This window comes from Mesoplodon densirostris, chromosome 16 (genome assembly GCF_025265405.1).
Source record: "Mesoplodon densirostris isolate mMesDen1 chromosome 16, mMesDen1 primary haplotype, whole genome shotgun sequence".
Taxonomy (NCBI): domain Eukaryota; kingdom Metazoa; phylum Chordata; class Mammalia; order Artiodactyla; family Ziphiidae; genus Mesoplodon; species Mesoplodon densirostris.
Window position 1 is genome coordinate 86,658,021 of NC_082676.1, and position 26,362 is coordinate 86,684,382.

General features: G+C 54.3%; 1 protein-coding gene across 2 annotated transcripts; it reads right to left on the reverse strand.

Annotated features, from left to right (window-relative positions):
- Window positions 1–1,208: 1,208 nt before the first annotated feature.
- On the reverse strand, window positions 1,209–18,344 carry AMZ1 (archaelysin family metallopeptidase 1). 2 transcript variants are annotated; one of them, XM_060078884.1, is made up of 6 exons: window positions 18,041–18,344; window positions 16,725–16,892; window positions 7,233–7,361; window positions 6,775–6,920; window positions 6,163–6,270; window positions 1,209–1,751 (listed from the first exon to the last, which is right to left on the reverse strand). In XM_060078884.1, exons 1-6 carry the CDS (start codon window positions 18,342–18,344, stop codon window positions 1,209–1,211), a joined length of 1,398 nt encoding a protein of 465 aa, XP_059934867.1. The 2 variants fall into 2 exon arrangements, with proteins under 2 accessions (XP_059934867.1, XP_059934866.1); XM_060078883.1 differs by having other exon boundaries at window positions 6,163–6,339.
- Window positions 18,345–26,362: the final 8,018 nt, after the last annotated feature.

Sequence of the window (26,362 nt, forward strand, 5' to 3'; positions counted from 1 at the left end):
CACGTCCTCTTCTCCCCCGTCAGTTACCTCTGGATCCTCGCGATGCACCTTCAACCCCATGAAAAAGACAACGCGGGTCTGAAGAGCTGCATCCTTGCTGCTTTATCTTCAGGATGGTCTCATCCCTTCACATCTTTCTGGGGCTGGAACCTACATCACAAGGAGGCTTCAGGCGTCCTTGCTCAGGGGGCAACCCTCCTGATTCTATATTTGTAGTTTGTACTGTTTTTCTTAGCAGGCCCCCCAAACTGTCTAAGCTATATGCACAAAATGTAGGAGCTGCTCCTGTTGCCTCTCCAGGTGGGAAGTAGCTGCGCCTACCCATCACTCCACGGGAGCTCTGCTGTCCGGAGGAGAAGCATCTCTCCCCAGGACTCGTGAGCAGCAGCCCGGGGCATTTGATAATGAAAACGGGGTCAGTAGGTCAGGAAAACCTAACAATCAAATGTGTGAGTTGCACGTAAAGGAGTTTCAAAGAACAGGAAGCAAAGTTTGACGGAATTAAAGGAAGACAGACAGTTGCACTGGGGTGGTGGATATTTTAACATCTAAACCACTTGTTCTCTCAGCAACTGGTTGAACTAGACCAAAAAACACAGACACAGGTGTTCGGAACAAAACTCTCATCTCCTTGCCCTCACCGGTGTTGGGGTCCAGGCCACCTTTGTCAGAAAACTGTCCTGAGGATGGAGCCGCGGTTTGCTTCCACCTCTGCAAGTCACAGCAGGCAGCAGCACCTTCAGACCTGCACACGGGACACCCTCCCGTCCCGCAGCAGTTGTCAGAAGTGGCACATCTCTGGGCACGTGGTCTGGTAGGCGGTGGCCACCCAGAACTTTCAGGGAGACGCCCACGCCAAGTTCCAAGGTTAGAGTGCGGTTAGTGCCGCAGAAAGGGGCCCTTTCTACGGGCTTGGGGTCGGGGGAGGCGGGGGACCTTGTAGATTGCAACAAGACCCCCTTTGCCCCCCTTTGAGCGGAGGACCCACGTTGGGGACTTGCAGTCTGAGTTCGCCGCAGGAGAGACAGGCACCTGCTCTGTGCAGTCGGGTGCGGCCCAAGGACGGCCCTCGGCCGCGTCGCGAGGCTGCGGTTGGGACTCGGGGTGCGGGGTCCGCGTGCAGACGGATCGCCTTCCGCTTCCCGAGACACCGTCCCTTCCTCCCGCTGCCGGGCCCGCAGCGCCCTGGACGAGACGCACCAGCCGTGCTAATTGTCCTCCGCCTTCCAGCGCCGCGGGGACGCCTCAGCCCTGGACGGTTTGCGAGCGCTCAGCTTCCGCCTGAGGGAGGAGAACTTGTCGCCCAGGACTCGGCGCAGCCCCGCGCCGTCTCGGCCGCAGGGCGGGTCCTGCCGGGGGGCCGGGAGCCGCCCCGTGAACAGGTCCCAGCGGGCCAGGGCGTCCACGGCGCCGTCCACCCGCGCCAGCTCCTCCTCGGTCACGTCCCTCTCCAGGGCCTGGATGCAGGCCGCCAGCCAGCGCCCGTGCTCCGCCAAGGCCTCCCCCGGACTCTCCGCGGCCGCCAGGGAGCCCAGACCATCCTCGGGCTCCAGCTCCGGGCCCGCGGGGAAGGCGTGGCTCCAGGCGTCCGGGGACAGGGGCTCCGACAGGCCGCTGCCCGGCTCCGAGTCGCTCTCGCCGCACAGGCCCGAGTCCGCGCTGCAGGGCAGGGTGTCCTCCGACACGGACGGCTCCCCAGCCGCCGGCCCAGGCCGCGTCCCCGCCGCCGCTAGCGTCCAGGTGTACAGTCTCTACGAGGGAGAGACGCGGGCTGAGTCGGCCTGTCCGGCCCCCTTCCCTCGCCAGGGAGCCGCCAGGAGACCCAGCCCCTCTCCCGAGGGGACCCCACCGTGCCCACGACCCAGGGCGACTGGCAGTCTGGTGCCACAGGGGCCCTCGGAATGGGGCCTCTAAAGACAGCGAACTTGCAGGAGCTTTGCAAGCCTGACGGTTATTCGTGGATAATTGAGCTGACTTGTTAACACTCTGTTCAAAGCAAAGTGAATGATGGTTTTCCTACATCCCACTAGCGCCTCTGCGCGTGATGCATCCGGGCATCGGAGATGCGATCAGCTACTGCCCACCTCCTCCCCACTCTCCTCCCGTGATGGCTCAGAGCTGGCCGTGGTGGAGTCTTTACACCATGGAAACTGCCAGATACTCCCAATCGAGGCTTTTTCCTTAGAGGGTGCTTACCAGCACACCGCTGACTGATGGGAACAGATCCAGAGCAGGCCCAGGGCACCCCCCTCGAGGTTAGGAGTCGCGGGAAGGCACGCGTCAGGGGAGGGGGACAAAGGGCCTGAAAGTTCGGGTCCGATAGGCGAGCAAGACGCCAAGAAAGGAAGTGGTGAGAAACGCCAGACCTTCTGTAGGCCGCAGCTGCCCCCGCTCCACCTTACAAGCACACGAGGATAATGAGCAGCTTCCGGCCAAGTCCCCACCCCTGCGCTTGGTGGGGCGGGCGCTCTGGTGACGGTGACGCCCACTCCCGTCGCATCCTGCTGAGCGCTGTCAGCCAGTCGGCAGCAGAGACAACTCCCTACGGGGGGGCTGCCTCTGGGCCCCCTCTCCAGCGAGGCAGGCTGCCTCCTCAGCGCCCCTCGACGCGCTATTTACCCCAGAGACATTCAGAGGAGACCCAGGCCGAGAGGCAACTCTGACCTGGACGTGCCCAGCCCCGTGTTCAGGGGTCCCCAGCCTGGGGTCCCCGACCAGCAGCAGCCTGGGAGCCCGCTAGAAACGTAGAGCCCACGCCTCCACAAGCAGCGGATCATCAACTCCTGCCTGTCCAAGAGCCGCTCCCCCGAGTCCAGCCCCCAGAGCCAGTGGGCTGCAGGGGCTGACCATCTCCCAGAGGAGGACGGGCTTCCCAGAACCTCAGCCACGACGAGATTCACTTGACGCGTCTGGCTTAAAACTTTGGGTCTTCAAAGTAAGCCCAAGCTGTTTTGTTGGTGGGCCTATGCCTTCATTTAACTTGGTATTTTCATCCAAAGTTGGGTTTAAAGAAGAAATTACCACTCTTCCAAAAGATTGAAGAGGAGGGAACACTCCCAAAGCCATTCTATGAAGCTACCATCACCCTGATACCAGAAACAACGATACCACCAAAAAAGAAAATTACACGCCAATATCTTTGATGACTACAGATGCAAAAATTCTCGACAAAATATTAGCAAACCAAATCCAACAATACATTAAAAAGTTCATACACCACAACCAAGTGGGATCCATCCCAAGTTCACAAGGATGGTTCAATATATGCAAATCAATCAATGTGATACACCACTTTAACAAAAGAAGACAAAAACCACATGATCATCTCAATAAATGCAGAAAAGCATTTGACGAAATTCAACATTATGATAAAAACTCTTACCGAAGTGGGTAGAGAGGGAACATATCTCCACATAATAAAAGCCATTTATGACAAACCCACAGCCAACATAATACTCAACTGTGAAAAGCTGAAAGCCTTCCCACTAAAATCTGGAACAAGACAAGGATGCCCACTCACACCACTTCTATTCAATATAGTACTGGAAGTCCTAGCCACAGCAATCAGACAAGGAAAAGAAAGAAAAGGTATCCAAATTGGAAGGGAAGAGGTAAAACTGTCACTCTATGTAGATGACATGATACTATAAATAGAAAACCCTAAAGACTCCACACAAAAACTACTAGAATTGGTTGCATTTCTTTACACTAGCAATGAAATATCAAAAAGGGAATGTAAAAAAGAAAATACCTTTTAAAATTGCACCACAAAATTAAAATACCAAGGCGGTGAAAGTCTTATATGCTGAGATCTATAAAACATTAATAAAGGAAACTAAAGATGATTCAAAGAAATGGAAAGATATCCCATGCATTTGGATTGGAAGAATTAATATTGTTAAAACGGCAATACTACCCAAAGCAATCTACAGGTTTAATGCGATCCCTATCAAATTACCCATGACATTTTTCACAGAACTAGAACAAATAATCCAATAATTTATATGGAACCATAAAAGACCCAGAATTGCCAAAGCAATCCTGAGGGGGGTGGGTGGAAAGCAGGAGGCATAACCCTCCCAGACTTCAGACAATACTACAAAGCTACAGTAATCAAAACTGTGGTATTGGCACAAAAACAGACATATGGATCAATGGAACAGAATAGAGAGCCCAGACATAAACCCACACACCTAAGGTGAATTAATCTTCGACAAAGGATACAAGAATATAAAGTGGGAAGAAGATAGCCTCTTCAGCAAGTGGTGCCAGGAAAGTTGGACAGCTGCATGTAAATCAGTGAAATTAGAACACACCCTCACACCATGCATAAAAAGAAACTCAAAAGGGCTTAAAGAGTTAAACATAATACATGACACCATAAAACTAGAAGAGAGTATAGCCAAAACATTCTCTGATATAAATCATACAAATGTTTTCTTAGGTCAGTCTCCCAAGGCAATAGAAATAAAAACAAAAATAAATAAATGGGACCTAATCAAACTTACAAGCTTTTGTACAGCAAAGGAAACCATAAATCAAATGAAAAGACAACCTATGAAATGGGAGAAAGTTTTTGCAAATGAGGCGACTGACAAGGGCTTAATCTCCAAAATATACAAACAGCTCATACAACTCAATAACAACAACAAAAAAAACCACCTAGTCAAAAACTGGGCAGAAGACCTAAATAGACATTTCTCCTAAGAAGACATACAGATGGCCAATAGGCACATAAAAAGATGCTCAACATCACTAATTATTAGAGAAATGCAGATCAAAACTACAAGGAGGTATCACCATACACCAGAGTGGCCATCATTAAAAAGTCTACAAATAACAAATGCTGGAGAGGGTGTGGAGAAAAGGGAACCCTCCTGCACTGTTAGTGGGAAGGTAAACTGGTGCAGCTACTAGGGAAAACAGTATGGAACTTCCTCAGAAAACTAAAAATAGAATTACCATATGATCCAGCAATTCCACTGCTGGGCATATATCCAGACAAAACTCTAATCCAAAAAGATAAATGCACCCCTACGTTCACAGCAGCACTATTTACAAAAGGCAAGACATAAAAACAACCTAAATGTCCATTGACAGATGAATGGATAAAGAAGATGTGGTACATATATACAATGGAATACTACTCAGCCATAAAAAAGAATGAAATAATGCCAATTGTAGCAACATGGATGCAACTAGAGATTATCATACTAAGTGAATTAAGTCAGAGAAAGACAAATACCATATGATATCACTTATATGTGGAATCTAAAAAATGACACAAGTGAACATATCTACAAAACAGAAACAGACTCACAGATGTAGAGAACAGACTTGTGGTTGCCAAGGGGGAGGGGGGTGGGAGAGGAATGGATGGGGAGTTTGGAACTATTACATATAGAATGGATAAACAACAAGGTCCTACTGTATAGCACAGAGAACTATATCCAATATCCTGGGATAAACCGTAATGGAAAAGAATATACAAAAGAATGTATGTATATATATATGTATAACTGAGTCACTTTGCTGTACAGCAGAAATCAACACAACATTGTAAATCAACTATACTTCAATTAAAAATAATAAAAGATTTTTAAAAAGAGAAAATAACCACCACCTGCCTTTGAACTGTGAACTCAGAGTAAAGTGTCTGAGTTTGCAAACGAACTTCCCCGTAGGATAAGGTTTCTCCCTGCAGTGGAGCAGATGGACCCGGTTCCCTAGGGTCCCTCCTGGGCCCTGCTGCCCGGCAGTGCCTCGTGCGGACAGCAGAGGGCAGCATCGCCGCGCTGGCTCAGCCCCCGCGTAGGGCGGGGCCGGATTAAGAGCAGCTCCTGCCTTTCCACAGTGATTCTTGGTTAGTCTGGTTCCGCCTCCTCCTCCGGAGGGGCTGTGAGCCAATTAGGGAGAAAGTGTTGCTGGGGAAGGCCCCTTGGTGATGCCAGAACCGGCCCGAGTACAGGAAGCTCTAGGACAGGGTCTAGTACACGGTCAGTGCCCGGTAAAGACCGGCTCTGATTAGGGTTGCCTGGGAAATAAAAGCCGTGCGCCCCTGTGGTGACAGCCACCAGCACTGGGCCAGGCGCCTGGCGGAGGACTCAGCCAGACCCACGAGATCCGCAGACCTGTTCACCCCTCCCCCTGCCCGCGACTCACCTTGTACCTGTCCACAAGCTTGAAGCCCAGGATGTGCTGCAGCTTCCGAAGGCAGACGGGGCAGAGGTCCGGGGGCCGCCGCAGGGCCTCGTCCAGGCTGAGGGCGCCCTGCATGAGGCAGCGGAGCCAGCGGCAGTTCCCCAGGCCCAGGAGGTGGCAGAGCTCGTGGCACGTGACCTGAGGGAGAAGGCCCCCACCGCCTTGCACCCTGGGGCCCGCCACCCGCCGATCCCCGGGACCCCTGGGTGCTGGGGCTACTCTGGGCTCCAGGGGGAAAGGCAAGCTGGTGTGGTCAGCTCTGGGGGCCTCAGAGCATGGAGGTTTGGGTGTCAGACAGACGAGGGCTCAAATCCCAGCCCTGCCACTTGAAAGCTGTGTGACCTTGGACAAAGCACTTGGCGTTTCTGAGCCTTAGTGGCCAGAGTCCCTCAAGTGAAGGATGGTCCTCAGCACTGTGAGGGCTGGACCCAGGGCTCGATGGCCGTCCACTCACGCCCTTCTGTCTGATTCCACGCCCTAGCATCTTCCTGGAGCTCGCCGGAACCCCCAGCAGCCCCTCCTCTTCCTGTCCCCCACCTTCTCCCGCCACCTGGGCAGCACCTCAACACCCACCTTGCAGCACTGGACCATCCCCAGGGCGCTGAAGCACACGGCCCGGCCTCTGTCCTGCAGGGGTGCCTCGGGGGCCAGGTCAGGGGTGCTGGGCCCCTGCTGCAGGGATTCTCCCGAGAAGCGCGCAAAGCTGCAGACGCCCACTTCTGGGGAGAGGCAGAGAAGCGGAGGCTCCAGGAGCGGCCTCAGCTCAGGGAGCCCACGGGCAAGGCCACCCTCCTCGGGATGCACATGTCCTAGAGGCCCCGCCCTGCCAGCCGGTGAAGGAGGCCCCAGGGCCTGGCCCAGGAGGGGCGAGAACTGGGACTGCAGGTTCAAGAGAGCATTTCCATATATGCCCATTCTCTCCCCCAGGAGGGGTTCTGGGAGAAACAGCGAGGGGATGATGTCCCCACGTGTTCCAGGCCCTGTTCCCAAGCCTCAGGGCTGAGGCAGGAGGCCCCCAGGTGCCGGCTCACCATGCCCCGGGAGGAACGTGCCGAAGGTGAAGGTCCAGGCCTCGCGGGGGTACAGGTCGGACAGCGTGAGGCCCAGCACGCATAACGCATCACCCGGCTTGCTGCTCTTCAGGAAAGACAGGATGCCGTCTGCGGGGACAGGGCCAGAGGGGGCAGTGAGGAGGGGGCTGGGCCCCCCGCTCCGGGCCCATCCCCCTCTTCCTCTGCCTGGGACCAGCTCGTCCCACAGTCGGACGCAAGCTAGTGACATTCCATGAAAAACTCAGACTGAGGCCGAAAACTCAGCAGACAAGCTGCACCATGTGAAGCGGGGGCTACGGGCCTGGGCCTCGGGGGGAGAAAGAGCTCAAGTTTGGACAGGGTAGTCCAAGTGGGGCACCACAAAGGCCGCCGGGCCAACGAGACCGGTGTTCGTGGGAAGAGTCGTTGCAGCCTCGGGCAGCTGACTGATGGCCCCAAAGACGTGGCATCTCATCCCCGGGACCTGTGCGTGCGTTCCTCACCTGGCAGAAGCGAGCAGATGTGGTTAAATTAAAGGTCTCCCAGCGGGAAGGTGATTCTGGATTACCCAGCTGGACCCGATGGAATCACCAGGGTCCTCACGAGAGGAGGCAGGAGGGTCAGAGAGAGCTGAAGGGGCCGCAGAGCCGGCTCTGGAGGAGGAGGGGCTGCAAGGCCAGGAAACGGGGTCTCCCCGGAGCCTCCCGAAGGAGCCAGCCCTGCCGGTGCCTGGATTTTAGTCCTGGGAGACTTCCATCCTCAGAACTGTAAGAGAACGAGTGTTGTTTAAGCTGCTAAGCAAGTGGTTACAGCAGTTCACGGGAGCGCGGGTGTAGACGCGTGGCTGAGGCGGGGTGTGAAGGAGCCCCGAGCGCACAGGCAGAGGGCTGAGAGGCCCACGACCGGGGGGGCCTCAGGGTGATGGGGCGGGGGAGAGGGGAGGCGATACAACCGGGAGACAAAGACCTTCTCCAAGGGCTGTGGCTACAGAGAGGAGCTGAGAAGCAGGGTGGCAGCTGGCGGGGCACAGCGGGCCAGAGAGCGTGTTAGGATGGGAGGAGTCGCAGCAGCTCGTCCGTCCGAGAGGGGGGACGGCGGGGAGAGCTGCCGGGTGGGTGGGAGCAGGCGCGGGCGGGGGGGCGGAGGGCTCGGGCGGGTCCGTGAAGAGCGGCTAGGCCAACAGTCCACGACGGGGAGCACGGATGCAGCAGGCGGGGAGCCGCCGTCAGGGAAGCTTGGCGGTCCCCCTTTGTCTGTATTTCCTCAGCAAAAAAAAAGCAAGGTCGTTGTCAGAAGGAAGGGGAAGGAGAAGACCTGAGGGCCCGGGGCGCCGGGCACCACCCAGGACCCCTCGGGCCTACAGTCGTGCATTGAGGGGACCACCGGAGGGTGCGTTTTTCTCCAGTCGCGTTCAGCTGCCGGGGAGACAGGAGTCGGATTTACCCAGGTGTGGACAGGAGGGGAAGAGGGTGGCCGAGCCGGGAGGGTAGGAGTCAGGGCAGGAAGCAGATCCAGACAGCGCGACGGGGGAAGGACCAGCGGGTTGTACCTGATGATCAAGGAACCGTTAGCAGGAAACTGGAGAGACGGCGGGAAATGTCGGGGGAGGGGGGGCGTTGAGAGTGAGATGCTTGAAAGCCCCGCTGCAGAGATGGCACAGTTGTGGGTCATGACAAGGCCTAGCCCAGCACTGTCCGTAGAAACACAGTGTGACCTGAAGGTGTGACTGAGTTTTAAGTTTTACTAATTTTAAAGTAAATTAAAACATCAAATTGATTTTAATAATATACATATTTTAACCTAACATATCCAAAATTTTAACATGTCATCAAGTATTAAAAAGTAAGATTGTTTACGTAGTTTTTCATGCTGAGTCTTCAATGCGGGTGTGCGTGTGTGTGTTCAGTAGCCCCACGTGGCCGGTGGCTGCTGTCCGGACAGCCCAGGTCCAGGTGTGACCTTGGGATGAGTGGCTGAGACCTTGGAGGAGACCGACGAATGTTAGTTCTTACGGTGACACAGACAGTGATGATTGTTACAGGCTGAGCTGTGTCCCCACAGAAGACAATGTGGAGGTCGTAATGCCCGCTCACTAGGGCGGGCCTGGTCCAGTTCGCCTGGGGTCCTTCTAAGAGGAGAAGCGACACAAGCTACGTGATGATGGAGGCCGAGGTTGGACCAAGGACCACCGGCCGCCACCAGGGGTGGAGGAGGTGAGGAGGGGTCTCCCGGAGCGTTCACAGGGGACGGGGCCGGCCAACACCTTGGTCTCAGAATTCTGGTCTCCGGACCGTGAGATAACACACTTCTGCTGTTTTAAGCCACCCAGTTTGTGGTGCTGCGTTACAGCGGCCGCAGGAAATGAACACAGCCATCTAAACCACGTAATCTGACCACGGGAATCCCACCTCTCATGGCCTCTGCACGCCACCTGCTTGCTGAGCCCTCCCGGGCCCCGTTCCTTCCCAGTGGCCCACGAAGCCTAGGGCGGGGGAAACAGCAGTCTGTTCAGCAGTCAGCAGAGATGGACACCCGGACCCAGGCACCACAGCCCCTGGGGCAGCTGGACAGATGCTGGGTTTCCCCCGAGTCAGGCGGAAGCAACGGCAGGCGTGGTGGCGCCGCACGGGGCAGGAGGGGCGGGGCCCAGGTCGGCCACTGCTCCTCGGGCCCCACTCAGACCCTCGGGGGTGGGGGAGGGCTGTGCCCAGTGAGGGACCGAGGCTGCAGTCTGGGACAGAGAAAGGGGCGCGCCACCGTTGGGATGGCACCCCCCCAGCCAGTAGTCCCTGTCAGCCCCAGAAACTCAACAGCAGCTGTAACAGCACACTACCTGCCACTACAAGATAACCAAACAAGCCCAGTGAAACACAAAGAACAGCTTCTTAAGGCATTGAAGATGGGGGACGGGTGGCTACAAGGGGCACGGAGGAAGGCTTGGGGGGGCGAGGCAAGCTATTCTACCCACTCTTATGGTGATGGCTATGTGATGTGTGTGTGTGTGTGTGTCAGGACTCAGAACGGTTACACCCAGAAGGAATAATTTCTCTCTATGTAAATTATGCCTCAATAAACAGGACTTTTAAAACACCAGAGACCTAATGAGAAACTAGAAACAGGGAGAAGATTAGAATCCCAAGAGATGAAGCTGAGCTGTTTCTGAGGCGGGGGATGGGAAGGTGACCCTGAGGACACAGGCCCTGCTCTGCCGGCTACCCCAAAGGGCCGCACCCGGGGAGACCAAGGCTGTACTCCTGGGGTCATCAGGGTGGCCCAGACCGTCAGCTCCCTTTGGTGCCTGGCCAAGGAGAAATAAAATCCTCTCTGCAGAAAAACATCATCCCAGGCCACAAATTCTTCTAAAAGTTAAACTAATTTTTCACATAAGACGTCCAGCTAACAATCAAAAATAAGACACACAATGAGGCAAAAGAACCAAGACAGAATTAGCAGAAATAGCACAAAGAGCAACATGGGCGCTCCAAATGCTGGACTCACAGACACAGATTATAAAGCGATTATGCTCATAGATATAAATGCTAAATGTAATTTTAGCCGGGAATTGGGAATGATGAAAAAAGTGACACTGGGACATCCCTGGCAGTCCAGTGGTTAAGACTCTGAGCCCCCAATGCAGGGGGCCCAGGTTCCATCCCTGGCTAGGGAACTACATCCCACATGCATGCTACAACTAAGAGTTCACATGCCACAACTAAGGATACCACGTGCTGCAACTAAGGAGCCCTCGAGCCACGATTAAGGAGCCCACCTGCTGCAACTAAGACCTGACACAACCAAATAAATAAATAAATAAATTTCTAAAAATTAAAAAACAAAGTGACACTGCTGCATCAAAAAGAATAAAATCCCTAGGAATAAACCTACCTAAGGAGGCAAAAAACCTGTACTCGGAAAACTATAAGACACTGATGAAAGATCCTGGGACAAGATGACAGAGTAGAAGGACCCTGAGCTCCCCTCTCACGAGCACATCACAGCTAACTGCTGAACGGCCACCAGTAAAAAAGACGAATCTACCAAAAAAGATACTCCACATCCAAAGACATAAAGAAGAAACCCAAAGAGACAGTAGAAGGAGCACATTCACAATATAATCAAATCCCATACCCCACAGGTGGGTGACCCGAAGACTGGAGAACAATTATATCACAGAAGTTCTCCCACAGGAGTGAGAGTTCTGAGCCCCACACCAGGCTCCCCAGCCTAGGGGTCCGGCATTGGGAGGAGGAGCCCCAGAGCATCTGGCTTTGAAGGCCAGTGGGGCTTGAGTGCAGGAGCTCCACAGGACTGGGGAAACAGAGACTCCTTCCTCCCTTGTAGGATGCACACAAGGTCTTGTGTGCACCAGGACCCAGGGCAAAAGCAGTGACTTCATAGGAACCTGGGCCAGGCCAACCTGCTGGTCTTGGAGGGTTTCCTGGGGAGGCCGGGGGCAGCTATGGTTCACTGTGGGTCCAAGGACACTGGTGGTGGAGATACTGGGGGATATTCATCAGTGTGAGCCCTCCTGGAGGCCGCCATGTTAGCACCAAGACCTGGCCCCACCTATCAACATGGTCCAGAGTTGGGACGCCTCAGGTAAAACAACCAACAGGGCGAGAACACAACCCACCCATCAGCAAACTGGCTTCCAAAGACTTTCTGAGTCCACGGCCACCTCTAGACACACCCCTTGACATAGCCCTGCTCACCAGAGGGCCAGGACCCAGCTCCATCCACCAGAAGCCTGCACAGATTTGATAAACCTTTAGCCAGACTCATCAAGAAAAAAAGGGAGGGGCTTCCCTGGTGGTGCAGTGGTTGAGAGTCCGCCTGCCGATGCAGGGGACACAGGTTCGTGCCCCGGTCCGGGAGGATCCCACATGCCGCGGAGCGGCTGGGCCCGTGAGCCATGGCCGCTGAGCCTGCGCGTCCGGAGCCTGTGCTCCACAACGGGAGAGGCCACAACAGTGAGAGGCCCGCATACAGCAAAAAAAAAAAAAAAGAAAAAAAAAGAAAAAAAGGGAGGGGCTTCCCTGGTGGCGCAGTGGTTGAGAGTCCGCCTGCCGATGCAGGGGATGCGGGTTTGTGCCCCGGTCCAGGAAGATCCCACATGCTGCGGAGCGGCTGGGCCCATGAGCCATGGCCGCTGGGTCTGCGCGTCCGGAGCCTGTGCTCCGCAACAGGAGAGGCCACAGCAGTGAGAGGCCCGCGTACCGCAAAAAAAAAAAAGAAAAGAAAAAAAGAGAGAGTGCCCAGACCAATAAAATTAGAAATGAAAAAGAAGTTACAACCAACACCACAGAAATACAAAGAACCATACGCAAAAATCTGTTGCATTCCTATACACTAACAATGAAAGTTCAGAAAGAGAAATTAAGGAAACAATCCCATTTGCCATTGCATCAAAAAGAATAAAATACCTAGGAATAAACCTACCTAAGGAGGCAAAAGACCTATACTCTGAAAACTATAAGATGCTGATGAAAGAAATCAAAGATGACACAGACAGAAAAACATACCATGTTCTTGGATCAGAAAAATTGATATTGTCAAAATGACCATACTACCCAAAGCAGCCTACAGATTTAATGCAATCCCTATCAAATTACCACAGACATTTTTCACAGAACTAGAAAAAATTTTTTTAGTTTTAACTAGAAAAAATTTTTTTAGTTTTAATGGAAACACGAAAGACTCCGAACAGCCAAAGCAATCTTGCAAAAGAAAAACAGAGCTGGAGGAATCAGGCTCCCTGCCTTCAGACTATACTACAAAGCTACAGTAATCAAAACAGCATGGTTCTAACAAAAAAACAGAAATGTAAGAACAGATAGTATAGAATTCCTAGAGGAAAGCATAAATCATAGCAGTATTTTTTTGGATCTGTCTCCTAAGGCAAAGAAAAGAAAAGCAAAAATAAACAAACAGGACCTAATTAAACTTAAAAGTTTGCACAGCAAAGAAAACCATAAACAGAACGAAAAGACAACCTACAGAATGGGACAAAATATTTGCAAATTATGCAACTGAAAAGACATTAATCTCCAAATAGTTCACACAAATAGTTCATAGAGCTCAATATAAAAAAAAAAGAACCACCCAATTGAAAAATGGGCAGAAGATCTAAATAGACATTTCTCCAAAGAAAACATACAGATGGCCAAAAGGCACATGAAAAGATGCTCAATATCACTAATTATTAGAGAAATGCAAATCAAAACTACAATGAGGTATCACCTCACCAGTCAGAATGGCCATCATCAAAAAGTCTACAAATAATAAATGCTGGAGAGGGTGTGAAGAAAAAGGAACCCTCCTACACTGCTGGTGGGAATGTAAACTGGTGCAGCTCCTATGGAAAACAACATGGAGGTTCCTTAAAAAACTAAAAATAGAACTATCATATGATCCTACATTCCCACTCCTGGGCATGTATCCAGAGAAAACTGTAATTTGAAAGGATACATGCACTCCACTGTTCATTGCAGCACTATGTACAATAGCCAAGACATGGAAGCAACCTAAATGTCCATCGACACATGAATGGATAAAGAAGAAGATGTGGTGTATTCATACATGGAATATTATTCAGCCATAAGAAAGAATGAAATAATACCATTTCAGCAACATGGATGGACCTACAGATTATCATAGTAAGTGAAGTAAATCAGAGAAAGACAAATATCATATGATATTGCTTATATGTGGAATCTTAAAAAAACTGATACAAATGAACTTATATACAAAACAGAAACACAGAAAACAAACTTCTGGTTACCAAAGGGGAAGGGGAGGAGGGATAAATTAGGAGTTTGAGATGAACGTATACACACGACTGTATACAAAGTAAGTAACCAAACAGGACCTGCTGTATAGGCCAGGGAACTCTACTCGATAGTTTGTAATAACACATAAGGAAAAAGAATATGAAAAAAATAGATACATATGTATGTATAAATGAATCACTTTGTTATATACCTGAAACTAACACAACATTGTAAATCAACTATACTTCAATTAAAAAAAAAAAGTGAGGGAATAATGAAGCCAAAAATAAAAATAAATAAATAAATGTTAAACTACCCTCATGTTCCTGGAATAAATATAAGTGAGTTGTAATGTATTTTACATATTTCTAGATTTGATTTGCTAATATTTTACATTAGAGTCCTTATAATATGAGAAACTGGTTTCCAATTTTCCTTACTAATAATGTCTGTAAGGGCTTCCCTGGTGGTGCAGTGGTTGAGAGTCCACCTGCCGATGCAGGGGACATGGGTTCGTGCCCCGGTCCAGGAAGATCCCACATGCTGCAGAACGGCTAGGCCCGTGAGCCATGGCCGCTGGGCCTGCGCATCCAGAGCCTGTGCTCCGCAACGGGAGAGGCCACAACAGTAAGAGGCCTGCGTACCACAAAAATAATAATAATAATAATAATAATGTCTGTAAAATTTTGTTATCAATATCTTGCTATTCGTATTGAAAAGAATGCAAAGTGTTTCTACTTTGTCTCTCTTTTGGAAGAACAGAAGAGGCACTGATGAAAGAAACTGAAGATGACACAAACAGATGGAAAGATATAACCATGTTCTTGGATTGGAAAAATCAATATTGTTAAAATGACCATACTACCCAAAGCAATCTACAGATTCAAAGCAATCCCTATCAAATTACCAATGGCATTTTTTTCACAGTACTGGAACAAATAATTTTAGAATTTGTATGGAAACAAAAAAGACCTCAAACAGCCAAAGCCATCTTGAGAAAGAAAAACAGAGCTGGAGGTATCACACTCCCTGAATTCAGGCTATATTACAAAGCTACAGTAATCAAAACAGTATGGGGGACTTCCCTGGTGGTGCAGTGGTTAAGAATCTGCCTGCCAGTGCAGGGGAACACAGGTTTGAGCCCTGGTCTGGGAAGATCCCACATGCCGCAGAGCAACCAAGCCCGTGTGCCACAACTACTGAGACTGCACTCTAGAGCCTGCGAGCCACAATTACTGAACCTGTGTGCCACAACTGCTAAAGTCCATACGCCTAAAGCCTGTGCTCAGCAACAAAAGAACCCACCACGGTGAGAAGCACACGCACCACAGCGAAGGGTGGCCCCCACGTGCTGCAAATAGAGAAAGCCCTTGCACAGCAACAAAGACCCAACACAGCCAAAAATTAATTTGATTAATTAATTAATCTACGGGAAAAAAAAGAACAGTACGGTACTGGCACAAAAACAGAAATATAGATCAATGATACAAGATAGAAAGCCCAGAAATAAACCCATGTATTTATGGTCAATTAATCTATGACAAAGGAGGCAAGAATATACAATGGAGAAAAGACAGTCTCTTCAATAAGTGGTGCTGGGAAAGCTGGATGGCTACATGTAAAGAATGAAATTAGAACATTCTCTAACACCACATACAAAAATAAACTCGAAATGGATTAAAGACCTAAATGTAAGACTGGATGCTGTAAAACTCCTAGAGGAAAACATAGGCAGAACACTCTTTGACAGAAATTGTAGCAATATTTTTTTGGATCTGCCTCCTGAAACAAAAAAAAAGCAAAAATAAACAAACGGGGACTAATTAAACTTAAAAGCTTTTGCTCAGCAAAGGAAACCATTGACAAAATGAAAAGACAACCTACAGAATGGGTGAAAATATTTGCAAATCATATGACCAATAGGGGTTAATATCCAAAATATATAAACAAGTCATACAACTCAACATCAAAAAAACAAACAATCTGATTAAAAAATAGGCAGAAGAACTGAATAGACATTTTTCCAAAGAGGAAATGGAGATGACCAACAGGCACATGGAAAGATGCTCAACATCACTAATCATCAGGGAAATGCAAATCAAAGCCACAATGAGGTATCACCTCACACCTCTCAGAATGGCCATCATCAAAAAGAACACAAATAACAAATGTTGTCTAGGATGTGGAGAAAAGGGAACCTCCTGCACTGCTGGTGAGAACGTAAACTGTGCAGCCACTGTGGAAAACAGTAGGGAGGTTCCTCAAAAAACTAAAAATAGAGCTACCATATGACCCAGCAATCCCACTCCTGGGTATATATCCAAAAAAAAAACAAAACATGAAGCCCAGTGTTTATAGCAGCATTATTTACAGTTTCCAAGATATGGAAGCAACCTAAATGTCCATCGACAGATGAAGGGATAAAGAAGATGTGGTATATATACATATATATATATATATATATATATATGTATATATACACAATGGAATACTACTCAGCCATAAACAAGAATTAAATATTGCCATTTGCAACAACATGGATGAACTTGGAGAGCATTTTGCTAAGTGAAATAAGTAGAGAAAGACAAATACTATATGATACCACTTATATGTGGAATCTAAAACAATAACAACACACTAGTGAATATAACAAAAAGAAGCACAAGCGGTGGACGCCTGCCCTCACGCTGGCCTGACCTGTGCCCACACCACATGCACTCACCTGTGTGGAGCTGCAGCCTGTCAGAGTCCTGACTGGGGCGTGATGAGCAGTGGATGGACGTGGCCGCCACCGATGGCAGACACCTGACCTGCAGGCCCACGAAGAAGGCCTCTGTGCAGCTCCGCAGGTGGTCCAGAAGCGCGCCGCCTGCCGGCCCCTCGCTCAGATCTGGGGGCGGAGCAGTGCCGTCAGGCCCCCTGCCCGCTCCTCGGAGCCCCCATCTGCCTGTGCCCAGCACCCTGGACACGGACCAAGGCTGGAAGCCAGGAGACCTGCGAGAAGGTGGCTGCAGTGTCCCCAGGCCAGCGGCTTGCCCAGGAGGTGATTAGAAATGCAGATCCCCAGGCCCACCCCAGATCTCTGGAACCAGAGCCCGCATTTTAACAAGATGAGCTGTCAGCGGGGAGACAACATGGATGGTTTGGGAGTTTGGAAGCAGAGTCTACAGACAGAGGTGGCCGACTGGCCAGGGGAGGATGGAACAGGAGGGGTGCCTGCAGGCCTCTGGTCCTCAGGGCAGGAGGGTGGGTAATGAGCCTGCGTGGGGCAAGGCCTGCCTTGGCATGCAGAGCCAGTGGCCCGCCCCTCATCCCCAGCACCTGGCCAGCAAGCCCCAGAGAGCCTGGTCGAGGCATCTCGGCCCTTGGTCCACACACAGCCCCTCACACCTGGCGTCCCCAGTCTGAGCGCTGCAAGACCGCGCAGGAGTCCCCGAGTCCCCGCCAGGCCCTGCCAGTGTCTCCAAGTATAGCTTCGGGGCTAAGAGCAGGGCACTGGGGTCAAATCCTGCCTCTACCAGCCAACAGCTCTGTGACTTGGGCAGGTCAAGTGACCCCTCCCAGCCTCAGTGTCCTCACCGATGAAGTGGGGTAACCCTGACCCCAGCACCCCACACCACAGAGGAAGCAGCCAGTACAGTGCCTAGGACAGCACTGGCTTCAACAGGTAGGGCCAGGGGTGCTTCTACCCACAGGTGGATGAGGCAGCACCTGTGGGTAGAACAGGGCAGTGATGCTGCCCAAGGGGTCCCAGGGCCCTGGGCTTTCTGAACAGCGTGGAGCTGGGGCAGGGGGGAGCTGAGTCTCACCCCCGAATCCCAAGCACACCAGCACGTCCCCCTTCGTATCAAGTCCTGCCTGGGGTCCGGGCACAGACATCCCCACCTCAGGCTAGATCTAGGCCCTCGTCCTCCCCACCGGGGTGTCCTGATGGCCCAGGATGCCACCCTCCAGCTCATCGCCACTTGCTGCCCCACGGGGTCCATGCCCATGCCCGCCGGTACCCACGGGCTGCAGGTGCCCATAGGCTGCAGGTACCTATGGGCTGCAGGTAAATGTGCTTCCGAGCCAGGCTCTGCTTCCGGGGCGCCAGGGCAGCGTGGAAGGTCTCGAAGTCCTCGGGAGCCTCAGGGCGGCTGAGGAGCCAGTCGAAGCCCGTGCGGATGAGCAGCGTGCGGAAGAACGTCCTCCGGGGGTTGTAGGCCTCAGCCAGGAAGAGCCGCTCGGCTGGGGAGAAGGTGGACGTGTAGAGCTGCCGCAGGGCTGGGTCGGTGGACAGCAGCGCGTCCTTCAGGGCCCGGGGGCCGAAGCTGAACTCCTGGGCTGGCCGGCACTGCAGCATGACGGGCCTGGCCACGCTGGGGAGGCCCCACGGCTGCCCATGCACCGCCCAGGGCCTGGCCACCAGCTCGTCCACGGCCTTCCCTTGGGCCGAGCGCAGCGGCCACGTGGGCTCCCGGCAGGTGGACCAGAGGCTGAGGGCCTGCGAGGCCCAGCTCTGCCTGGCGTCGGGCCTCCTCGGCGGCAGCAAGCAGCTCGGACACCCTCTGGCCTGTCGGCACCTGCAGGGGAACGCCCGGCTGAGCCTCCGGCCGTTCTCTCAGGCCCGGGGAAGGGGCTCTGTGGGGAGGAACGCACCCCCCAGGACACGGCAGCTGCACCCAGCCAGGCCAGGAACGCCGTTTTCTCCTCTTCTCGGGGGGCCGGGTCTTTAACCAGCACCAAGTGTGGGGAAGCGTCCTCCCTCCCCCGAAGCAGGGATGCGGTTTCCATGGAACCCTGGTGAGGACGGCGCAGACTCGCCCCTTCCCGGCCCTCAGGAGGGAGGGCGCGCTGGCAGTGAGATGCCCCACCCTTGTGCTGTGCACCCGCAAAGCCAGAGGCCCCTCCGCCAGGAAACCAGCCACCCCTGAGCCCTCTGTGGTCACCCCACTGCCTGGGCCACCGGCTTTCCCAGCAAGGGCCCCATGGGCCTGTGGATGAAGCCGCGATGCCCAAGTCAGCGTGGCCAGGCCAGCCAGGGGCTGGACAAGTGTCTGTGGGGAAGGAAAGCGAGCCCCACAGTGCCGGCTGCAGAAGTTTCCTAGCACAGGTGAGGGGCAGGTACACGTGCCAACCACGGAAGCGTCAGTAGGGAGACGTGGGGAAGCATCAAAGAGCACTTTAACTGCTGGGGGAGGCCAGGCGGGGAGGGGAGACGCGGCGGGGCGGGGGGACAGGTGGGCGGGGAGAACTGTGACAGTCACTTCACACAGTGGGGTTTTCCTCCCGACGCAGGAGCGGAGTCTGGCTGGCGCATCCCGGGTTAACCAGAAACAACGTGCCCTCCCACCGCACACCCCGAAAAGCTACTGGGAAGGGACTGGCTGCCGTGGGCTTGACTGTGTCTCGGAGGGGAAGGGGGAGGGGGAGGGGGAGGCGACGGAAGGAACAAGCCAGAGGAGAGAAGATGCACAAAGTAACAGATCAGGACTAAGGCGAGAACAGCGCTCCGGCGGGTCCCTGATTTAGAAAGCCAGGCAGATGCGCAAACCCATCTCTGCAGAGCACAAAGTCGTGAGGCCGGGACCGGCCGAACTGGAGAAACAGGAACGGCCTTGTTTTTGTGGGAAGAATAAAGAAACGAGGCTGTACTCCCTTTAGCTATAACCTCAGTTTAAAATGTTCATCCAGAAAATAAAGGCATATATGCACATATGTGTGTATGTGTGCATATACATACATGTAAACATATACACATATATTCATATAGAGGGGGAGATTGGGTGTATGTATAATTTATAAATCTTCCTCCAGAAAATTATACACATGTGATTTTTTTCCAGGGATATTATATATATATGTGCATACATACACACATGGATGTGTTTTTTCAGTTAATTGCTGGCTTAGGTGAAGGGAAAGGAACCAGGATTGAACACCTACTGAGATCCCTGCCAGCAGAGAGCTTTAAACATTTCTTTCTGCATATATATTTTACCAATTTACATCCAATTGTGTGTGCAATCTTACATCCTCTTAGTATATTATGAGTGCTTTCCCTAATCCTTAAACAGTCTATAAAAAAATGCCATTTTTAATGGCTGGACAAAAACACCACAGTGAACATCCTCGTATATGGCTCTGTGTTTCCTTTTCCTCAGGAGAGATTCCCAGAAGATACTGTGTGTGGATGTTTAAAGAATCTCGATTTGTAGGGACTTCCCTGGTGTCCAGTGGCTAAGACTCTGCACTGCCAATGCAGGGGGCGCAGGTTCAATCCCTGGGTGGGGAACTGAGATCCCACATGCTGCACAGCACAGCCAAAAGATTAAAAAAAAAAAAAAGAATCTCGATTTGTATAGCCAAATTGTGATTTGTATAAATTGCGCTTTTGTACAAAAGCGATTTGTATTTGCTTTCCAGAAAGGTCACACCAAGTTGCAACCCCATAGCCCCCCGGATTTCTAAGTAGTCAGCAGCAAACAGAAAGAGTCACCAAGAGCACTGAATACCCCACTGCATTCCAGGCGGGGCTTTAACACCCAGGGATGCGGGGACAGTTATTATCCTCATTTTCAAGAGGGTGAAACTGAGGCAGAGAGTAAGGTTAAAACTAGCTTAATCAAAGCCACACAGCACATAAGAATCAGAGATGGGGGCTTTCCTGGTGGCGCAGTGGTTGAGAGTCCGTCTGCCGATGCAGGGGACACAGGTTCGTGCCTCGGTCCGGGAAGATCCCACATGCCGCGGAGCGGCTGGGCCCGTGAGCCATGGCCGCTGAGCCTGTGCGTCCAGAGCCTGTGCTCCGTAATGGGAGAGGCCACGGGAGAGGCCACAGCAGTGAGAGGCCCGCGTACCGCAAAAAAAAAAAAAAAAAAAAGCATCAGAGGTGGGATTGGAACACACTGATTTTCAAGTAGCTCCGTCTCCACCACCGGGAGCCGTAGGGCTCCACCTTCTCAGGACCCCTGCCCAGACCCCCATCCCTGCCGCCAGACACTAGGGCAAAGCTAACAGTCTGTAATGGGATGAACAACGTGCTCCTGGGGTGTCGGAGAAAATGGCAGCCACTTGGGAACCACATCACAGGGCGCACACGGAAGGGCCACGGTGGCCAGTTCTCCAGGAGCCCAGACCAGGTGCCAGGAGGACCCAGTGAGGACACACTGTGTGACCAGAGGGACACGGTCAACATTTCCAAGGGGGGCGGGTGGGCAGGGTCCCGGCGCAGGAGCCCCTGTGGCTCCCTTCCTTTCCCGACCCCACAGTCACCGCTTGCCTATCCATCCGTGGGGCTCGGCCTACACCTGTGGATAAAACGGGCCCCTGGCCTCGTGGAGCCTGAATGCTAGAGATTTAGGCGGACCATAAAAGGCAAGAAAAATAAGTATTGTCTAGTGTGTTAGGTGATTAATGGTGCCTGAAGAGGAGAAGGCAGGTCAGGGCATGGGGCTCAGGAGGGCCAGGGCTGCACTGCCTTTTTCCAGAGGGTGACCAGAGCGGGCTTCACTGAGAAGCCGGGCAGACTGGAGGCAGGGAGCCGGGCAGGGGGGCTCCCGAGTGGAGAGGCACGTGCAAAGGCCCCGCTGCACACACACAGCGCACACAGGCGGGTGCAGGGGCAGCGGGGAGGCCGGCGTGGTTCTGGGGGGGAAGGGGGGAGAGGGAGGGAGGGAGGCAGGGCCACGTCGTGCAGCCTCCAAGCCGGGTGTTCCCCCACCCCGGGGCGAGGAGAAGGGGCTGACATGAGCAGCGTGAGGCTGCAAGCCGGGCTCTAGGAGCTCCTCCCCCGCGGTGGCCTGGGTGTGAAGGCAGACCCTCCAGGAAGCTTCAGGCGTGGTCAGTGGGCCACAGGGACCCGGGGGCCAGGCACAGAGCGGCACTCAGCAAACCCTGAGGACGGAGCGCCCTGAAGGCCGGCAGGGGCTCTGACCTGCACTTGGCCCTGTGACCTTCAATCCCCCTGGGCCTCAGCCCGGTTCCACCTGTCTTCCTTGCCCAGAGCAAGGCTGGACCCAGCAGAGAGGAGGTGCCAGCTGCAGTCCAAGGTCCGCCCTGAGCCCCGGGAGCGGCCTTGAGCGCTGACACCATGTGCATCTCACCAACCTATTTTTGTTTCGAAATGCAGCCCACGGGACCCCGGTACCTGCTCCGGGCTCTCCCCAGACCTCCGCTCACCAGCACCTCCCACAGCGAGCTGGAGGCTTCTCGGTGGACAATTACTGCTACAGCATTCCCTGCTCTCAGAGCCGGCTCAGAATTATTCTTTCTGTAATTGGGAGTGGCCTATAAATTGCTCCTCTGGGGCCGCGGGGGCCTTCCAGACGCCCAGGAGGGTCTGTGTCACAGCTTTGCTAAGGAGGTGAAAGTGGGACAGACCCCGACGTCCGAGGATATCCCTCCTCACAGGTCCACCGTCTGTAAACCGCAAGTCACTTCTTGACCCAGCACCTCCTCTGAACCCACAACTTCCTGAAACGCAGCTGTTAGCATTCACATGTCTTATAGGCAAGGCCATGGAGGCTCAGAGAGGCAAGGCCACTTGCCCAGGCTTGCACAGCTCACCAGGATTCAGACACGGTACTCCTGACTCCCGACAGAGAAGTAAGGCAGACGATAAAAGGCAATAAAAATAAATATTGTCTAGTGTCACTCTGGGCCTCGTGTGAAGGACCTTCTCCCACCCCCGAAGAGTCTTTCCTGCCAGCACCCACTGTCCCTTACCACCCACCGACCCCGCTCAGGGCCTTCACTGCCAGCAAACACCTCAAAGCCAGGCAAAGCCTCGGGAAATGAAAAACGCCTGCTTTTTACCAAAAGTTCAAGGGCCCTGGCCCGTCCATCCCAGGAGTGACTTGGGCCCAAACTGTAAACCTCAGATGGCCCAGAACCGGCCAGGTCCTTCTGGTCCTGTGCGCCAGAGGGACCCGAGGCACAAGCAGTGTTTCCAAGGAGGCCGCAAGCACTTCCACCTTAGGGCCCGTCTACACCGTTATGAGCCGTGTAGGATCCTAAGAGCTTTGGTTCATGCAGTTACATCGATCATACGCCACGTCTGAACTTAAAAACAAAAGCTGTGTGCAACACAAGGACACAAAGCGCCGCCTCCACCAGCAGCGCCCACCTGACGCCACGGCCCAGTACTGCTGTGAGTGCTGTTGTGACCTGAGGGTCCCTAGAACACACTTGGAGAACCACCGTTGCACTCTGACTTCTCCCCCCGGGACAACTGATTGCAGGCCCGCAGGGCCGTGTTGAGCACGCGTGTGTTTGGAGCATCCACGTGGGAAAGACGGGCCTGGTGTGAAGCAGAGACGCCCCGAGCACCTGCCCCGGTGCAGAGCCTCTGGCCTAACAGCCACGCAGAAGCCCAAAGAGCTCGGAAGAAATGGCCACCTTAGCCCCAGACCGGCGCGGGCTGACAGGTCAACGGGAGGCTCCAGGTTAGGCTCCAGGGTGTGTGACAGGTGTGTTCTGTCCATCCGCATGGGTCCCGCTCTCTCTGGGGTCTGGCCATCTGTCTGCCCAGATAGCATTTCCTCTCAAGACGCCCGGGCGGCCACACTCTCTTCCTGGGTCACTCAGGGAAACCCTGACCCTTCGGTCCTGCCAGGTCATTTCTGCACAAGACCACCCCTCGTGCAGAAGCAGAAGCTGGACGTGGGCAGAGACCTAGGCTTAGCCCCAGGCCAGGGGGTGCCGAGCGAGGAAACCGCAGCCAGAGCAGGGGCTTCCCGGCCCTCTCCGCGACCCGCCAGCCCGCTAATCTTGGCAACAATGAACGCTCTCCTCTGCCCATAACGTGGGGCAGCAGCTGCGGGGCACAGGACGCCGGCCTCGCGCCTGAGCCCTGCAGGCATCATCTCATTCGAGCCGCACAACCCTGCGCCGCTACAGGTGCTATTAACAGTGCCCATGTCTCAGATGGGGAAACCGAGGCCAGGTCCAATCTCAGAGCCATGCCTCGCACTGGAGCCAGAACTCTTAACGTGCCAGTGGGCTTCCAGAAGCAGAGAAGGTCTCCCCATTAGTACACGGTGAGATGTCTCTGCCCTGCCCCTGTTAACACTGGGACCGTGGCCAAATTTTTCAGCCCGCCTCCCCTCTCCCTGAGGCGCCCAGGTCCCCCTCACCTGTCCACTGTCCTGCCCAGAGGCCAGGGAAGGGCGTGTGCTGGTACAGGCCGCTTCCACTCCCACGGGAGGGCCTGCTGCCAGAGGGGCGGCCCCAGACCCCTCAGCCCGGGCACCTGCTTCCCAATCCGACTGGACAGATGCCTCAGACTTTGGCAAGAAAGCACGCTCTGGTCCTTGTTATTCTGAATACGCTTTGCAAAACATCCCAGCAGCTGCATCGAGCTATTCACTACTGTCTGCCTTCTGAGCAGCCCCACGCAGAAGGGATGTAAAGGGTTTGTGGCTTCACACTTCTCAGAGGTTTCCATCTGCTCAGAGGGGAACCGAGGGCCGCGATCACGGGGAGAGGGTCTCCGCGTCAGACCCCTGCTTCCTGCTGCAGGGCCCTCACCTCCCTGCCCTGGCTGCCACCCTGACAGTTTCCTTTCCCACGACAGGCAGGGGAGGACCCAGCCTTCCCCTCTGACCCTGGCAGCATTCTCAAGTTTGGCATTGCTGTGGAACCCCACGCCCTGCTTTTCGGAGCTGGAGGTGCTGCCTGTTTTCCTGGGAAACAGGAAAACAGCACTGGGCCGGCTTCTCCACCAATACCTAGGTGGTCATGTGGCCCCCTTCCCCGCACCCCCAGGGTCTCTGGGGGCGTTTTCATGCCCACCTGGGCCGGCCAGGAAGTGCCCTCTTCTCGTGCCTGGCCCTGGGCTCTCCCACAGCCTGTTTGCTCCCGTCGCCAGGATGCAAAACAGCCCGCAGGTCGCCCTCCCGTGGGGAGCAGAAGGCCGGGAGGGGTCCCCGAGCCCCTTCCCTCGCCCGGCTCCCCTCTGCGGGCCCAGGCCGGGAAGTCTCGACTCTGGCGGGGAGCACAGAGCGCGGCACTGCACCAAACCCTCCTCGGCGCACCGGTCCCCGACACCCCACCTCCCTCCCCAGCGCGCGCCCTCCGTGTCCGCGCGGACTCCGCGCCCGAGCGCGCCCGCCGCCGCCAGGGCGTCCTCGGGGCTTGCGCGGCTGGACTCGGCGCTGCGGCGCGGCCAAGGCGTCCCGACCCGGGCCCTGCGCCCGCTCGGTTCGGGGTACCGGCGCCGTCCCACCCAGCCCGCCGGTCTCCTCTCGGTCCCCGCCTGGGTCCCCGCGCCCCTCGGCCTCCCCGCCGCACCCGACCTCGCAGCCCCGGTCCTCCTCGCCGCGCGCCCGGGGCCTCCCCGCACCCTCCGTCCTGCGGGCCGCGCACCCCGGTTCCTCCCCACCGTGCGCCCCCCGTCCTCCCCGCCGCGCCCTTACCTCGCAGTCTGCGCCCTCGGGAGCCGGCAGAGGCGGTGCCAGGCGGGGGGCAGCGTGGGCACGTGGCGTGGGCCACGGAAAGCGGGGAGGTCTCCGCGTGACGTCAGCACCAAGGGGCCGGGACCGAGGCGGACCCGGTGGAAAGTGTAACGCGCCGCCTGGCCGTGGGCGCCACACCCCCTCCTGCTGCTACGGGTGCATCACGCGCGGGCCACCAGTGGGCAGAGTGCTGGCAGGAGTCCCCAGTCCCCGGTCAGACATGGGCTCTGACCTCTGCTGACTCCTTGTAAAGCGCGCTTGCGACGCCCCTGACCCTCCCAGAAACACCTGGGGGAGAGGCGGGGCCTGAGACCCTAAAGCCAAGCAGGTGAGAGAGGTAAACCAATGCTGCCCAGCTAAGGCCCTCAGGTCATACAGGTAAAGCAGAGCTGCCCAGGAAGGGGGCCGGCATCAGGGTTACCTCAGCACTGTGCGGGCACAGTTCCAGCATATGACACACAGCCTAGCCCTGTCATCACTGATTCCCCGGGACCTTCCCTTCATTGGGCGGTCTCCCTATTAAAATGTAGTCATGATTTTTTTGAAGTTTTTATATGCCAGGCACAGTATACTAAATGCTTTACACGTACTATCTCAAGCCCGTGAGGTAACTATCCTTTTTGTCCCCATTTCACAGATGAATCTCTGAGGAGGCAGGGGAAGTGACAGGCCCGTCCAGACGGCAGGGCCGGGGCTGAGGACCCCCAGCGCCGGTGAGGGCGGGGACCCAGCACCCAGCCAGGGGAGCAGCACAGGCTCTGTGTTCAGGACACGTTTGCAGCACGAACACCGCGGGTCCTCAGAGAGGGTCCAGGTGTCTTTATCCCCAGAGATGAAAGGCAGGCAGCCCTTGTCCAGGGAGCTCCTACCACACGCAGTCTCTGGGTCCCCTTGTCCCCTGAGAAGGGTCCTGTGCTCCTGCCAC